At 40.6% G+C, this 17,034-nt stretch overlaps 1 protein-coding gene across 2 annotated transcripts in view; it reads left to right on the forward strand.

Annotated features, from left to right (window-relative positions):
• MRTFA (myocardin related transcription factor A) overlaps positions 1-17,034 on the forward strand; it is a 159,426-nt gene that overhangs the window by 16,760 nt on the left and 125,632 nt on the right. For both annotated transcript variants that reach the window (XM_026657453.2, XM_026657454.2), the window contains exon 4: positions 6,179-6,443. In XM_026657453.2, coding sequence (XP_026513238.1) covers positions 6,179-6,443 — 265 coding nt within the window. The remainder of the gene's footprint in view (positions 1-6,178; positions 6,444-17,034) is intronic.

A 17,034-nucleotide genomic window follows, 5' to 3' on the forward strand; every position in this document is an offset into this window, starting at 1 on the left:
CAAAGATAAAAGGAAAGACTGAGAAATGCTTCATTCCTGGAGAACCTCTTACTGGGCAAGCCATGGATTGACATTGACTTAGTATGGCTAGTATGGAGTGAAGTGGAAGGAGGCGTATTGAAAGAAGTGGGTAAGCTAGCAAATTAGCATTATCCAATCCCTCTACGATAGTCTTGTATCTGATTTGTTTAAGGGTCTCCAACCTTTTTACACCCAAGATCACTTTTTGAATTTAAGGGCAACCCAGGATCTACCCCACCCCTTCCCCAAAGCCCCGCCCCACTCACTCCATTCCCCCCCTTTCTCAGTCACTCGCTCTCCCCCACCCTCACTCACTTTCACCGAGCTGGGGTGGGGGCTTGGGGTTCGGGAGGGGGTGCGGGTTCCTTGCGTTGCCCCTCTCTGCAAGCACCACCCCCACAACTCCTATTGGCCACAGGGAGCCAATGGGAGCTGCGGGGGCGGTGCTTGAGGGCAGGAGCAGTGCGTGGAGGGAGACCCTTGTCCCCCCTGCCGCAGGGCGCACTGGCCGCTTCCGGGAGCGGTGTGGGGCCGGGGCAGGCAGGGAGCCTGTCTTAGCGGCAGCCCTGCTGCGCCGCCGGAGATCGCGATCGACTGGGAGATCCTCTAGGATCGACCAGTCGATTGCGATCGACCAGTTAGTGACCACTGGCTTAAGGGATGCTATGTCTGAGTTCAAAATTTGGAATTTGTTGTCCGCCACAAAAAGTCCCATCAGGGGATTTTCTTGGAGACAATTTGTATATTTAATTGTTTAATGATCTGAAGGAGAAAGCAGTGTTTCAGGGCTAACAGAAATCTTGGAAACCAGGATTTGGTTTCACTCAAATGAATATGCATATATCTGTCTTCAAGCAGCTTCAGGGCAAGGGAGGGTATTTTTACCAAAAAGCAGTCAGGAACTGGGACAGTTAGCTCTGAAAGATACCACAGTATGTCTTTAGAAAAACTCTCCACTGAAGACATTTGTGTATAGTACACATTGGGGAGGCAAGTGGGAACAGAAATGTTGCTTCCCACCCAACTTTCCTAACCAAAGAGGATTTCCTTACTTCTCTGTCTCTCATTTTTGGAATTGAGGAGAAAATCTGATCGGGTTAAATTCCTATAATATACTCTTGCTCTGTGTTTTTGTGTAAACATCATGTTTTTCTGTGGCTGGGATTCCAATGGTGTCTGAACAAGCCTGTGCTTCCTTATAGAGTGCACACATGATCTTTGTTTTATAACTACTTCCTGGCATTTTACTTTGTAACTAGGACTATCTGAAGTCCTGAACAATCTGGCACAAGACTGTGTAGTTAGAGAAATCTAAGTGATCAGATATTGAATGGCAGTTGCTTTTGGAATTTGTATAATCTTTCCAAAACCTTTTAGACTCTGGCTCAGTCCACCCTTTCCTCTGCACCAGCAGCCTTCAGCTTCACCAGTTTCTTTGCTCCTTTGTGGCTTTGACAGCCATTAGCCAGTTAATTATCAATGTAAGTACAATTTTTTTAATGGGGAAGGGGACATGGACATTTCAGAACTCTGTAGTGCAGCAGCTGAGTAACCATAGGCCAGTACATTTACTATGATTAGACACTGATATTTGTGGATAATAAGCAGAACACACACGAGATTGTATTTAGTAGCATCTCAATTTAACATATTGCTGATGCTGCCATCTGCTTCAGATTTCCCTTCTCCTGGATTATTCTGCTGAGTTGTGATGACCTGGAGGCACTGATGCCTCTGGGCACAACATGACTCTGTCTCTTCCTTCTCTGTTCATTCATCTCAAAGCCTGATCCACTTAAAGCCACTCTGCTCCAAGATTACCTCTTCTTTTGGCTGGCTGATCACAGCTGGCACAATCATTTAACAGAAGGGTGTTCTTAAGTTTTTTTTAAAAAGTGACTACTTCTTCCTAAAATAGCCCAGCTGCAGATGCATGCTGTTGCTGTTAGCTGCTCCAGGTTGCTTAGCAATTCTTAAATTGGTTGAAATTGCTATTACCCTGGCAACACTGCAAATGCAAACAGATTTCAAGGAGAGAAGAATGGGAAACGCTGTTCATAGCAGTGTTGTCACTGACTGGGAAAACATGTGGTGGGTTTTTCTCTTTCTTTCTCTTTTCCCCTCCCCCCATTTTTAAATCTGGTTTGTCCTGGAGGGTTTCTGTTAGTATTTACTGGCATTTCGTATTGGGGAAGCTATTGCTGTTTTTTGATTAATTAAAATATTCAGTGTTAAGGGCTGAATTCCTTCCCTACTATGTGAAACTCTCACTGAAACCCGTGGAAGGTACATGCATTGAGCATCTACAGCACTGGGACTCTAATGAATGTGTGTATGTATTTGACTAGAGAGACTGTAGGAACACTTGATCTCTCTCCCACCTCCCTGGCAAGTAGTCGACTTCTCTCTGGCAGTATGTTAGTCTCCAGCAAGTTTATCAAAAAATATTATTGATATCTATGTAACGATCCTAAATCTTGAAATTTGTTTGTGTAGCCTATAGTAGAGGCTAAGTCTCTCTTGAATTTAGAGTGGTCTGATGCATTCAAAACCCAGGAGAAAATGGGGCATAATTAACCCTTGGTGGGAGAGGAGTGTCTTATTTCTCAGGTTTCAGAGTAGCAGCTGTTAGTCAGGAGAACTTGTGGCACCTTAGGGTATGTCTACACTACAGGATTAATCCGAATTTACATAATTCGAATTTGGGAAACAGGTTGTATAAATTCGATTGTGCGCGGCCACACTAAGCACCTTAATTCGGTTTTAAACCACATTAATTCGGTGGTGTGCGGCCACACTACCCCATTAACTTAAACACAGTAATTCGGTGGTGTGCGTCCACACTAACCCTAATTCGAATTAACAAAATCGATTTAGGCTCTACTCCGTTCGTCGAGGTGGAGTACAGAAATCGATTTAAAGGGCCCTTTAATTCGAATTAACTGGCTCTGTAGTGTGGACGGGTGAAGGGTTAATTCGGATTAAGGCAGCTAAATCCGAATTAAAGTCCTAGTGTAGACCAGGCCTTAGAGAGACAAATTTATTTGAGCATAAGCTTTCGTGGACTAAAACCCACTTCATCGGATGCATGCAGTGGAAAATACAGTAGGAAGATACACACACACACACATACACACACACACACACACAGAGAACATGAAACAATGGGTGTTATCATACACATTATAACGAGAGTGATCAGTTAAGGTGAGCTATTACCAGCAGGAGAGAGAGAGAACTTTTTTGACTGCTGGAAATGGGCCATTTTGATTACCACTACAAAAAGTTTTTTTTCCTCTCCTGCTGGTAATAGCTCACCTTAACTGATCATTCTCGTTATAGTGTGTATGGTAACACCCATTGTTTCATGTTCTGTGTGTGTGTGTGTATATAATATAATATAATATAATATTTCCTACTGTGTTTTCCACTGCATGCATCCGATGAAGTGAGTTTTAGCCCACAAAAGCTTATGATCAAATAAATTTATCTTAAGGTACCACAAGTACTCCTGTTCTTATTTCTCAGTTCTTTTGCTAACCGCATGACCGACACTCCAGTCTTCATTGACTGATTCCAGAGAGAGTTGTTGTGACCTAAGTCTTGACTGACAGGGAAATTAGGTTAAAATCTCAGAAGACCCTCATTCCCCAAAACTCTTATTGGCTCCTTATTTTTAAGTAAGGATTCTCCATCAATCTTCTGGCTGAATTCACTTCTTCGTGATATAGTATATTTGTCTCTGTGCAAAATACTCTTAATTTTTTTTAAAAAGAGTGACAACACAACAAACATTTTAAATATTTAATTATCTTCTAAATATTAATGTGTGTAACTTACAGCTCACTCTAAAATGTCATTCTTGTGCATGTGGCATGACAGATTGCAATATCGGAAGCCTACTGAAAAGATCAAGCTTCTGACTACAGAAGTCAAGATTCAGCATCTTTCGCATACAGCATTTGAAGCACCATACCAAATTCTGTCAAACAAAACTAACTTTTAACAAAACACCACCCCTGCTTCTTCCCTAGGTGATGGTTGAATCTCAGCAGTCTTTGCATCCTAGTATTCACAAAATATCTGCTTTCTCTGAGACTTGTAGGGGCAGAGTGACTGGGGCACTCACGATGCATTGAGTCAGGGTTGCTGCATTTGTGTCAGACTGCTGTTTTTCCTTTGCAGTTACCATTTGTAAAGTGGTCCACAATGTGGAACAGAACCCCCCAAAAGGGAGACACCCTGTATAAGAATTAAATACAGTGCAGGCAGATTTAGAGTAATACATTTGCCCTCACTTTCAAACGGATATGAGCAATAACACTTATGTTTCTGTTAAAGAGGAAATGTACTTAGGAAGGTGTAGGCATATTCTGACTAAAGTGTGATGTAAAACCAAATACTTCATATTGCAGCAGACTTGTTTCATTTCACTAGAGTCTTGTCAGAACAAGCACTGATTTCCTTTGACTTCTTCGTAGTCTTTTCTTCTTCCACCTCCTTCCCCTTGCTTGTCTTGATTAGACCATGAGCTAGGATCCTAGGGATGAATCTATGACAACATATCTGAAATAACTCAGTATGCAGCGTGCCACCAGTTCTCAATATTTGTTAGGGCATGTGCTGTATTTGCAGTGTTGTAGCCATGTTGGTCCAAAGATAGGGGAGAGACGAGGTGGACAAGTTACTGAGCATTCTTCTGAGAAAAGTACTACCACTTAGCACTTTGGTGTTTTCCAAGTGCTCTGCAAACATTAATCATCTCTGAGATGGGGGATGAAAGGGAAATGGAAGCAAAGTAATTGAAGCCTTGCCTACAAAAGGGGAATGGGAAAACAGTTTGAACCAATTTCAAACTGATTCAGGTTAACAGTTTGTGCTGGCCATTTGGGTCGATATACGTGCCAAGAGTGGAGGAAGGCTGTGGAAATCTTTAACTAAAAAAGTTACTGTTCAATCAAGAAAAATAGAAAGTTCTGCACCAGATTTAGGTTTTTACTCTGTTTGGAGGGTTTTCTAGACTAGATCAGGATTTCCTGCTGACTTTACCTTTTCTTCATAGCTAGCTCACAACTCTTTAAAATGGAAGTTTAGCTTCTGAAAAGCCTTCAGATTGAAGCACAGCCGAAGTAGTGCAGGGCTAGAAGCAGTGCTAAGGAGCAGGACACTGCCATCCCCATCAACTGCATGTGAATGGTCCAGCATAATTGCAATTACCATGTAAATATTGATGTTAGTAACCATTTTACTGATGATTCTCATATGGAAGCCAGCCAGTTATCCAGTGTGCTCCAGTCTGTGGAGCTGGATATACGACTACTTGGGTCTTGGATGTTCGTCATTTGAAAGGGAGTTGCATGAAAGTACAGCTGTGAGTTTTAAATATTCACATTTAATCTGATTCTGTTAATTATTTGGATAATTGAGGCTCTTAATCTTGTCCTTTATGTTACTATTGCTCAGAGATTAAAGAGGAAAACTCCTCAGTTTGTTTACTCTGTGTAGTTGACAACACTTTAAGATTGTTTTCTCCATAGTAAACTTTCACTGTTTTACATGGATTTTTTGCATAATCGGTGAAGATGGCAACTTTTTAGGTGTGAAAATGTGTGTGTAAAACCAGGCAGGTGAATGCATGCATGTAGTCCCTGAAATTACTTTACTCGTTTTTAAAAAACTGACTAGATTTCAAGTTGATAATTAACCTTTTAAGACCATATATTGCTATAAAACAAGGAGATCCCTTAAAAAGAGATCAGCAGGGAAGCTGAGTAAATGTGGTTAACTGGAAGATTAGAAAAGGTAAGCAGAATCAAGCTTGTGAAATGTGGGAATTCGAATTACCAATAGGTTGAGGATGCTGACCTTGAAGATGGGTAGAGAGCAAGAGGAGGGTGACCATGCACAGTAGCATGGCTAGCAAGCAGACTCGTCAATGATTGTGTTGAGGAGAAGAAAATGCCATGTGAGTTTTTAATCCAGTGGGTGTACTAGGTTTGAATGACTAGCGTTGGGTTTGAATTGAACTCAGTTGAAAATGAATTCTAACAAAGATCAAGAAATAACATTGGTTTTAAATGTAGAGATACCATCGTCAGCAAGGGAGGTGGGATAGTTCACTGTATAAGTACCAAACTTGTGTTTTCTGTCCCTTCAGCAGGTTGCCATCACGAAAGCCAAAGTGGATTTCTCCGGTGTGGTGTGCCTGCCCCCTTCCGCCATTGCTGGAAATGGGCTGGACGGAGGAGGGGCTGGCGAAAATGATGATGAACCGGTGTTGGTGTCGCTTTCTGCGGCGCCAAGTCCCCAGAGCGAAGCTGTTGCCAATGAGCTGCAGGAGCTCTCCCTGCAGCCCGAGTTGACCCTGAATCTTCACCGTGGCCGAAACCCCAATCTCCCTCCGCTAAGTGAGAGGAAGAATGGTAAGTGGCACAGTTCTCTGTAATGTCCTTGTTCCTGGAAACGGGGCTTCAGCAGATACACCAAGTTGACATGGCACATGCTTTGAATACAGTGCCACTTACATTTATAATACATAATTCATATGAACAGTTTGTAATCCAGAGCAGGTATAACTATGGGAAACTGATGCAGAGCAGAAGAAGATTGACTTCTAAGGAGAAGGATTGATGACTCGTGTTGGCTTTTGAAGTCCCAGAGGACTAACAATGAATGCTTGTGGGTTATTGGCCTGTGTAATTGGCAGAATAACCATCACATGCTGTGTGGTGATTAAGAGTTGTGCAAAACCAAAAGATAAAAGCAAAGGAAGTGTTATCTCATCTTTAGGCTATCCTCTTGGAGCTGGTGACTCTTCTATGAGTCGTGTTCGCCTGTGTTCAGTCAGTGAGAAATCTTTCTTGCCATGACTGGCTAAAATGGCCAGTTAGATTTATTAAAGTTGCGAAGGATCCTGAATTCAGAAACAGCAGATGAGCTAACCCTGATTTTATGTGAGGACACAAATCACCTAGAGCCTGATCCTGCAAGGTACAGTTGATGCCAGTGAGGGTTGAGCATTCGGCACCATGTGTTTATAATTGCAACCCAACAAATCTCAAATTGGGAAACTTGAAATGGCTGTGGAGGCCATTGCTCAGCATTTGGGGAAAATGACTCCTAATTAACTGTGGGGCTTAATTTGGGGCAGGGAGACTTCTCATCAGGATGGATAAAAAAATTGTTTTAAGAAAAAATTGGATTTTTTGGTTTAAATTAAATACAGGTTTATTTAAAAAACATATTTAAAATTACATAGGTTTTCAACCTTATATTTAAATATCTAAGCTGCTTATCTATTAAAATAATTTAATTGAAATACAAAAAATAATACAATTTTCTGCAAAGTTATGAAGAACTTACTAGCTAAGTACCTGGAACCAGTTTGTTGAATTGCTAAATGAACTTCTGAGCGCAGTAGCCTTTTTTGCTGGTGCCAAGAGAGTATTTTCTTTATTTCAGTTTATTGGACTAGTTCAGTTCAATGACTAGTTTATCCAAAGTTAAGAAATTGATTGGATGTTGAAAACTAGGAAAGCTTGTTTTCCTCTTCCAATCTATAAATTAAAAATCTAAGTGTGAAGATGAGATCTACTAGTTTTAAAATCTTGAAGGATCGTAAACCAGAAACAGTTTACAATTCTCTAACTATAAATACTTCCTTTGTTGAATAAATCAGTTTGTTTTAAATACAAAACGTTTTAATAAACTTTTTGATAAACATTTTTATGTATCTATCACATTTAAAGTTGTTTTATTTAATACAAAAATTTAAATGATGTTTTTATGCATTTTTAAATTGAATTGAATTTAATGCGAGTACAGTTTGGCCCAAATCACAAGTAATAAATTAATCATTTAGTAAGAAAGAAAATGTGCATCACTCACCATTTTCTAAGATAATGAAATGTAAAATTTAAGAATCTGAATAAATGTAAATTAAGCTATGTAATAGCTTAAATGTGTATAGATACACTAGATTTTCCTGGTTAGCAAAAAGAAGCACCAACTTTAGTGTAAAGGTTTTATTTAGTTGCAAATCAACATGTTTTAATGGATACCAACCAGTTATAATCAGTCTTTCTTTAAAAAAACAACTAAAATCTACAAATGCAGAACGTGATTAAAATCAGTTATTTAAATCAAGGTTTCCTGCTTGCTGATTTAAATCATGATTAAAATTGTTGATTTAAGTCAATGTACTCTGCTTTTTGGGCTTATCCATTTTTGTGACTCAGGAAAACTGGGAATGCCTTTCCCTGAAGGCTAACCCAATTACCTGTATCACCTAGAGGGGTTTTCCCTAGCTACAAAAGTAAATCTCTTAGATGGGACAGGAAGGAAGGCAATGGGAATTATTCTTCCCAGCCCTTTCCCCTTATGCTGTGGTTACAATGTCCACAGTTGAATATATTCTAATGGAGGTTATGTTCTATTTCTTGAGGCACATCTCCTTGAGTTACAGTAGTGCTTAAGGATTTAGTCTGTAGCCATATCACTGTGGGCTGTCATGTACTTAGCACAAACAAGTTAAACAGGGTTGGGTCTAGAAAGTACTTGAATGGGAGCACCTCTCCACCCACATCTTTCCTCAAGGGGAAACTAAGGGTACTGCAGGAAATGGTGTTAGTGATTGATTACATGGTTCTCTGTAGGGTTGATACTGAAACAGTATCCAGCATGATAGGGGGAATTATGTTGCCGGAGGGTGCTATCTTTCAGACAAGACAAAGTCCAGTGTCCATAGATGGTCATGGTCACTAAAGATAACTTGTAATATTTTCCTAAGAACTACAAATGTTAGTCCTGGTGACAGGTCAGATTCCCAAGTTGGTAACTAAATATTTAAATTCCTCTTATAATTTCAAATGTATAGAGTATTCTTCACTCCTAAAGCTGTGGTTTGTTGCTGGGTGCTTCTGAACAGCTGCTGTGTTTCATTTGTGGGCAAAGTGATTTGGGTGTGTATTTAACACTAATGCATACACACACCCATTCTGTCTATAAGATACTGTAGGATGAAAGCTGTTACATAAATACAACTATCTACAAACTGTCTCAATGTAAAAGGACACCCTGTTTAATGGTTCATGAGTCTCTGCAATGAATGATTTTGTTTGTGACATAATATATTAATGCACCTTAGATCAATAAATTTGTTCTTTAAAAATGTCTTTATAGAAGATATTTAAAATGGAGTTCTTAGTGACATTGATGAGGACAGAAGTTGGGTAACTTAATAGATATTGACCACTGTAGTTAGTTGTTTGTTATGTAGGTGTGATTATATTTCCAGTCATATCTTTTGTTTTAAACACTGATCCAAAAATCTCAGCTGTTCTGCCAGTTGGGTTGACATTTGATTGCCTGAACATTCCTTAGCTTTAACAAATTGACTAGGGAAAAATGCCTTGTGCAATGGAACTGCTTCTGTGACAGCTGACCAAACCCAAGATATTGAGAGGTGGGTAGGGTGTGGAGGAGAGATCTTAACATGACAGAGAAATGTTGGAGGTGCCTGTGTTTGTTAAAGGGTATTCCATTTGCAGTTGCAGACAGGCACTGCTGACTCAGAGCTGAGCTAACTACTAGTGTCTAATGGCCTTCTAATAGAGGTTAAGCCTTTTGTGTTCCTTTACCTTATAAAAGACTCCCTTCTCTTTACTAGTAGATGTTTATAGGAATAAATGTCGCATCTGCAGTTACACTAAACAACCATTACTAGGACTAACAGTCCATGTGCTTCAGGGCATAAATTGATTATTAGTTGAGGTCAAAAAGAGACTTCTCCACACAGTATAGTACTGCACAATTTAAATGCATAATGCGAGTTTACACTTTTCGCTGATGCATTTGGCATTCTCTGTTCTTGGGAACAGAGAATCCTGGACTAAATACATGGTCAGTCTGTTCTAGTGTGACAGATTCTATGTTCTTACTGCTGCAGAACTGAAATGCAAGAGACTATCAGTTTGCGTCCACTTTTTCCAAACCAGGGGTTCCTCTCTAGATTTCCCTGGACTTTATTACAATTACAAATGGTATTTGTGAACCTCACAGTGAGATGATCTTGAATGTCTTAGGACCCATAATCATGGTATCTGAGTGCCTTTTCCAACCCTAAAGGCAGGAGATCAGACTTAAGAATTTCATGCAAGTTGGTCACTTTTTTAAGTGAACTCCCTGTTTAGCTTTTAATTTCAGTCACGTGAGGATGATTACCTCACCCTATCCTTGGCCTCTACCCACTGACCAGTCTTGTCACTAGAAGTCATCTCTCTGCCCTGAGGCCATGTAAAGTGTTCTGATAAGTCTGAGGCTGTCCTGGTTTCTTCTCTCATTGTTTGAATGGCTCTGCATTCAGCTATGTCATTCAGAAGAACACTGCCGTTACAGGTTTGGACAGAATTTGCAGCTGCTTGTCATATATTTGGTTTGAGTTTGGGATGCTTACACTCTACAGAATGCCAGGGGCATCTGGGGGGAAAGACTCTACTGGTTGGAATGTGTGGAGTTTCAGTGTGGTGACTACAATTCTTGTAACAGGCATGTGCCTCAGGTATCTGAGAGCTTTCACTGTGCAGTATAGTGAATGGTTTACAAAACATGGAATTAAATTTTTGCCACACTGGCTAGTGCAGACTGGACTCTGTTAGACGCTGCAGCACAAGCACTCTAAATGGTTTTAAGGAGCTCATAACACATTTGTTCCTACACTTACACAGTTTCTAAATTACAGGTGTTAATATCGTAGAGGTCCTGAATAGCGTTCAACTTCATTTAAGGAATGGTGCTGGTGGATGTTCCTGTATTAACGTTCTCCCTACCCCCGATCAGAGCAATATTTGTTACAATCAGATTCAGAAATGGGTTGTCAAGCATAGTTTGCAAACACCTTGTTAAGCTTTGCAACCTACTTTTAGCTAGCACAGTTTTAGTATGCAACATGGATATTAATAAATTTGTTAGTCTCTAAGGTGCCACAAGTACTCCTGTTCTTTTTGCGGATACAGACTAACACGGCTGCTACTCTGAAACATGGATATTATTTTCTTCAGAACAATCATGCTATAAACTGTCCCCTTTAACAAGTCTGCATGTGGCTTGTGAACATGTTTTTAAATGGTGGAGTTTGCGTATGCCAACCGCAATTGGGATTAACACTGAAAACTATCATGATATTACAGGGGACATGGTCTTTGTAAAACAGTCTTCCCACGTTTGTTTATTTGTTCTAGGGTGGGTAGAGCTTCGGGGGTTGCCCTCAGTCCCTGCGTTTGGTCATCAGGCGATAGTTGTTGCCTTATTTTATACTTAAATGTGGAAAGTACACTAAGGATGTTGTAACATTCACACACAAAAGGCAGGAAGTTCATAGCTCTGTCTGATTTGTCCTTCACACACATTCCAAGTGGGCTTAAGTCCCCTCACAGTTGTGTGAGTAAAAGGAATGGTATGTTGGTATAAGAACAACCAGTCTGCCTTGGATAGATTTAACAGAGAAATTGTCAGTTACATGTCCTAAAAGACTATGCCTTGCCCAAAGATTTCTCATGCTGCCTTGAGGCCCAGACCTTGCTGGAAATGTTGGACTAGTATTGATGGGGATTACCATACAGCACAGAAATTAGTCTTTTGGAATAAATCAAGGTTAAAAAATACTGTCAAATAGTGATAAGGGAAAATAAATGGGCAGTTAAAAGTAGTTGTGAAGGCTGTCTTTACCATGCACTGTCTTCTTTATCAAGCTTACTCTCAACATCAGGTTTTGTTTGTTTCTACTGAAGACAGCATGATTTTTTAACCTCCCTCCCCTCCTCCCCCCACACACATCTCCCTGCACTCCCCAGGTTCATGCTATTTATTTCTCTCTACTTTTTTTGAGGTATCAAGGTGACACTGTATGTAACCCTGTGGTTATTTAAAACAGTCCTTGTTAATACATGGAAATGGCTCTCTGAATAAGCCAGGCCCAGAGTTGGGAATTGGTCATTTCGGGCATTTCTTCGTCATAGTCGTCATGTTAATCATGGCTTTATAATTGCTTGTCTAAATGTGTATAGACATAGTTTATTTCCCTGGTTACAATACACTTAGAGTTTCTTTTTGCTAAAGGCTATATTAAGTGCCAATAAAATGTTTCAGTGGTTACCAACGAATGAGTGTCAGCATTTCCTTAGTAGATTAAAAATTACAAATGCAAAACATCATTAAAATCAACAATTTAAATCAGAGTTTCCTGCTTGCTGATTTTAAATCTTGATTAAAATTGGTGGTTTAAATCGCTTTGATTTTAAATCAGTCCACCCTGCAACTACTTATCTGTGTTAGTTTGGTGTGGGTATGTGAACACCAGTAATGGCGCCTGAGTGTGGAGTAACTTCTAGGGTGCAAAATAGTGCTTTTCCTAAGTATTGGAGGGCAGGACTTTCTGAAGGGGGAAAGGGAACTGTTTCTCTCATTCTACCCTCGTCTTTCTCAAAAAAGAAGGGGAAACAAAGCATTTTCGTTGACAAACTAAGTGTCTCTCCCTTTGCTTATTGTGGATGTTCAAGTTTAAGATGCTCTTCTATGAGTGGGCCCTGGACAAATTGTCAAGGTTCAGTTCCCTACTTCAGCTCCTCACTATGTATGCTTATTACGTAAAATCCTAGCCTTAAGGCTTGCATTATTATTTATGGACTGGTAGCATTGCCTATGAAGGTTTCTCAATGTTTCCCATTATAAGACACTGTTTTCAGTTGCTGTAACTTTGCCAAATTTAAACCAGGCTGAAATTTTCCATGCTGGGTGTCTTCCACAGGCTGAATTTGGAATGTTCAACATTTTCTGAGAATGAGGCTAGAGAAAATTTTTTGTTTTTTTCAAAGTTTTTAAAAAAATTCTTGGTTACCTTTTCTTTGGAAAGCTGTAGTGCTCCCATGCTTTGGATCAGGGACTTGAAATTTGGCAAAGTGTGGCCTGTTTGTCAGGTGTGTGCCTTTTTGCCATTTCCATGAAAATCTGCCCTAATGTGACTAGATTATAAGCCTTTGAAAAATCGCAGCTTTCATGTGCTCAGTAGAGGTTTGCTGGAGTTTAACAGCTAATATACTCACTGAGCATGCTTGAGCCACTCTCTCAGCTTCTGTGTGTGATCAGACTATACATACACCAGTCTCTCCGAGTGACTATACTACCACTTATGTCAGCAAAACTGATGTCGCTCAGAGGTGTGAAAAAAACACACCCCTGAGCCATAGAGCTGGTACCCGAGTGATCTTACAGCGACAAGGGGTCTGGGATCAGCAACTTGAGTGGAGACTGGGACTGAATAGATGAGGAGTCAATGATGGGGTACAGATAGGACAGGCTCAGGTTGGTAGGGATGTGGCAGAGAGGTCAAGCTTGGGGGATGGGCAGAAGAGTCTGGCCAACTAGAGAACTCTGCTCTAAGGAGACTGGAATGAAATCCAAAATCCCTGAGTGTCTTCATTCCTCTGCTGTCAGCAAATATCTGTGGAACCCATTGGCAGTGTCCATCCTCTGTAGTGCTGAGCCACATGGAGGATAGCCTACTACTGCTAGCAGTTACTCCATTAGCTCAAGTGGCAGAGATTTGCACGGTGGATCTAAACATTTCAATCCTGCAAATCAATCGCGTATATGTATAAAATGACATGTTTTTCAGTTTGCTCTTTTAAAAACGTAGGAAGTTACACACAAAGCTGTTAAAAGAACATTAATAAGATTGCAAAGTCAAGCACTCAAAAGCTAGAAAATGAGGCAATCTTAATCCTGAACCCGTGTCCACATGCATTATGATACAGTCTTTAATTGCAGGATTACGTACAATGTTTTCCATTGGACCCTGCCTCAGTCAGGGCTCAGAATGGATGCTCATTAAATTAGAAGCTGTTCACTATTTTGTTCTCCTCATTGGTTAATGTGTAGTCCCAGGCTGCCTTACTGCACACTATTCAAACCTTATTCTGAAGACAGAATAATTAATTTCCTCATAGCTTTTCTGTGGTTCTTATCATGACAGTAAATGAGTGCTTCACATACATTAATGAATTTATTTTCACAACCCCTGTGAGATGAGGAGGTGGTATTATCTCTGTTTTATACATGGAGAACTGAGGCATAGAGAGATTAAGATCAAAAGTGTCCACTGACTTTGGGTGCCCAGTTTGAGATGCCTGTGAACTGATTTTGCACAGTAGCTAGCTTCATATAGCATTTCATACGTTCAAAGCCCAGCTCCCATTGACTTTGGTTGCAGCTCTGACTGCTCAGTACTTCAGCAAATCAGACCCCAGAGTTTCAAGTCGGGCACCTGGAAAATGAGGAACATCTGTGAAAAATGTGGTTTGTGACTTGCCTGGTATCATACAGGAACTCTGTGGCAGGGTCAGAACCCAGTTTCCCAGAGCAGCATTCAACTGCCATAACTGTGAGGTTGTCCTTTCCCTTCCTGTGATGTTCTACCTTGTTCACTACATTCCTTCAAACTTCTGCAACACACAAGATAAGGTCTTACAGACAACTTCTTCCTTCAATACATAACCCCGATTCTGTCCATTCTGTGCACTGAATAAGACAGGATCCTCTGGAAATAATAGTGTGAGATCATGTAACAAAAGACTGCATAAGCATTATCTTACACCAGGAGGCTAAATTAAATTTGCATAGGCAAACTTCATTTTGGCATTTCCTAACTTTTGAATGCTTGACTTTGCAACCTTAATTTGAGAGAGAATATAAGTCTTGAAGCTAGGACTGCATAGATGGTATTTAGGTGAGCATGATGCCTTAAAGTCAAAAGGCCCAAATTATGTGTTGTGATTTAGTCTGTTTATGACACTCTCTTGGGGTAAGAAGGACGGAAAACCAACAGAAACAGCCCTGCTGGAATATCACCTGCAGAAGGGGATTCCCTGGATAGTTTTAATCTGTCCAAATGAGACTGTGCTGAGTCCTTCACAGACCCAGAAGTGTTGGGGGGGAGGAGATGTTGCTACAACCTTCTGCACTTGGCTCTTCTAAGATGATGTCATGGCCCCCTAATGGCTGCACATGGGAGTAAGAGCAGCTTTGAGGCCAGTTTAGGCATGTCTACGCTGCCCTGCAGTTCAGTCTATAGAGGTGGGGGTGAATAGCAGTGGGTACCAAAGTGCTGCGCTGTACCTCCCCCATGTGGATTTTGGGGGCACCAACTACAAGGATCCTACTTTGCATTAATATAGTCCTGTTTGGAGAGGACTACGTTAATGTGCTCTATGAACCTTTTAGTTTGTACCCACATGTCCACACGGGGGAGTTACAGCACATCACTGTGGTGCGTAGTAGTATTAGGTCAAACTGCAGGGCAAAGTAGACTTGCTGTTCAACAGGTATAAGGGGCCAAAATGTAGGAGGTGCAAAGGCACCTTTGCAAATCCAGGTATTCCTCAGCTGAAAAAAACTCTGCCAGAATAGAGACTCTGGCCTAACCCAAAGAACTTGAAGTCTAAAGTTGGGACCATGCCATTGTATATGTGGTGTCTAACATGTTTTTGATCCTGGAATAAAAAATAAATATAATTACTTACTGGCAGATGACCTAATGAGAAACGCCACAAGCTATGGGGGAATAATGAAGATGGGAAGCAAGGGATCGCTGCTTTTGGGACAGAAGAGTTGGAGTTGGTTCATTAAGATAATTTAATTAGCAATCTATCAAGTTACTTGAGACACTGTTCAGGAATCAAAATTGAAGTTCACTTCTGGTTCGGAGCCAGAGTTGCCCACTGAGTGAAAATTATCCAATCTACTGTCCTAATTATCAGGAAATATTCAACTATAAAAGCCCCAACCCTCCCCTCCCCCTGACCATTTATAATGCATCATCTGAGCATGGGAAACATGGTTTAATTTTCTACTTCTTCAGCGGAAATGAGGGTTGAAGGGAGGCCATAGTCTGGAATGGAAAATATTGGAGGTGGGGGGAAGAAAGAGCACATTTTTAAAAACTGACTTTAAAATCTATTTTAAAAAGTTCTAACCCTGGAGTTTTACTGCCTTGGGCATAGCAGCCAGCAAGGTGGAGTGGGGGAAACATTGCCAACTTCCTTCATTGATTTGTCTTCCTATTCGTAAATATCATCAGACATAATGTGGCAGACTTGGGCAGTGTATTGTATTATTTTTAGCTTTGCTGTTTCCAAGTTAAGAATGTCTGTGTTTATGTTAAAGCAGGGTCTCCTTGTTCTTGGAACGAAACTGCTTCATCATCACATCCCCTTAGGGGATTCAAAGTTCATATAAAATCTCAGCTTCCTTTCTCAAAAGGGAAAAGCTGTCAGTATGCTTTTTTGGAGAGTCTCTTCTTTTCTCCCCCCATCCCTCAAACTGCAGCACAAGGCGGAGCTTATTGTTGCAAACCACACATCTTAAGTTCCGGCTTGAGTATTCATTTTCCTCCTAGCCGTTAATTGATTTTGGGCTGTCCCAACTTGTCTGTAGAGTGAATAAGCCAAGAACTGCACAGGGAAAAGGATTGAGTTCTCAGTCACCAGAGTTGACAGCATTCAAGGGTGCTTTGTGGAACCTTTGGACAAGCCTGACATCCTCTGTCTATTTTTTATTTATATTTTTAATCCATTGTTGCTGTTGAGAAGGGGACCAACATGACTCTACTAGAACCAGAAAAGCTGATGATGGCAGTCCAGTCAGGTAACACTCCAAACATATCTCATTTGTTAAACATTGCTAGTGTGCCCGGCAGTCAGTTAGGGAGTGTGAAGAGGGTGCATGATGCTGCATGAAAAACAGACCTAGAGATAGAATTGGGATGACTTTGTGTTGTTGAAGATAGTGCAAATGGAATGTTACGTTTTGATCAGTTCAGGATTTTAATATAAAGAAACTAATATCTTTCCTTCCTCTTCCCCCACTCCATATTTGAATAAATTAAGCTCTTTGGCTCTTGAGAATCAGCAAATGCCTGCCAAGCCTAGGGCTCTGTAGTACAGAGACTCCATTTGAGGCAAG

This window comes from Terrapene carolina, unplaced genomic scaffold (assembly GCF_002925995.2).
Source record: "Terrapene carolina triunguis isolate 2854851 unplaced genomic scaffold, T_m_triunguis-2.0 Scaffold247, whole genome shotgun sequence".
In the NCBI taxonomy this organism is placed as follows: domain Eukaryota; kingdom Metazoa; phylum Chordata; order Testudines; family Emydidae; genus Terrapene; species Terrapene triunguis.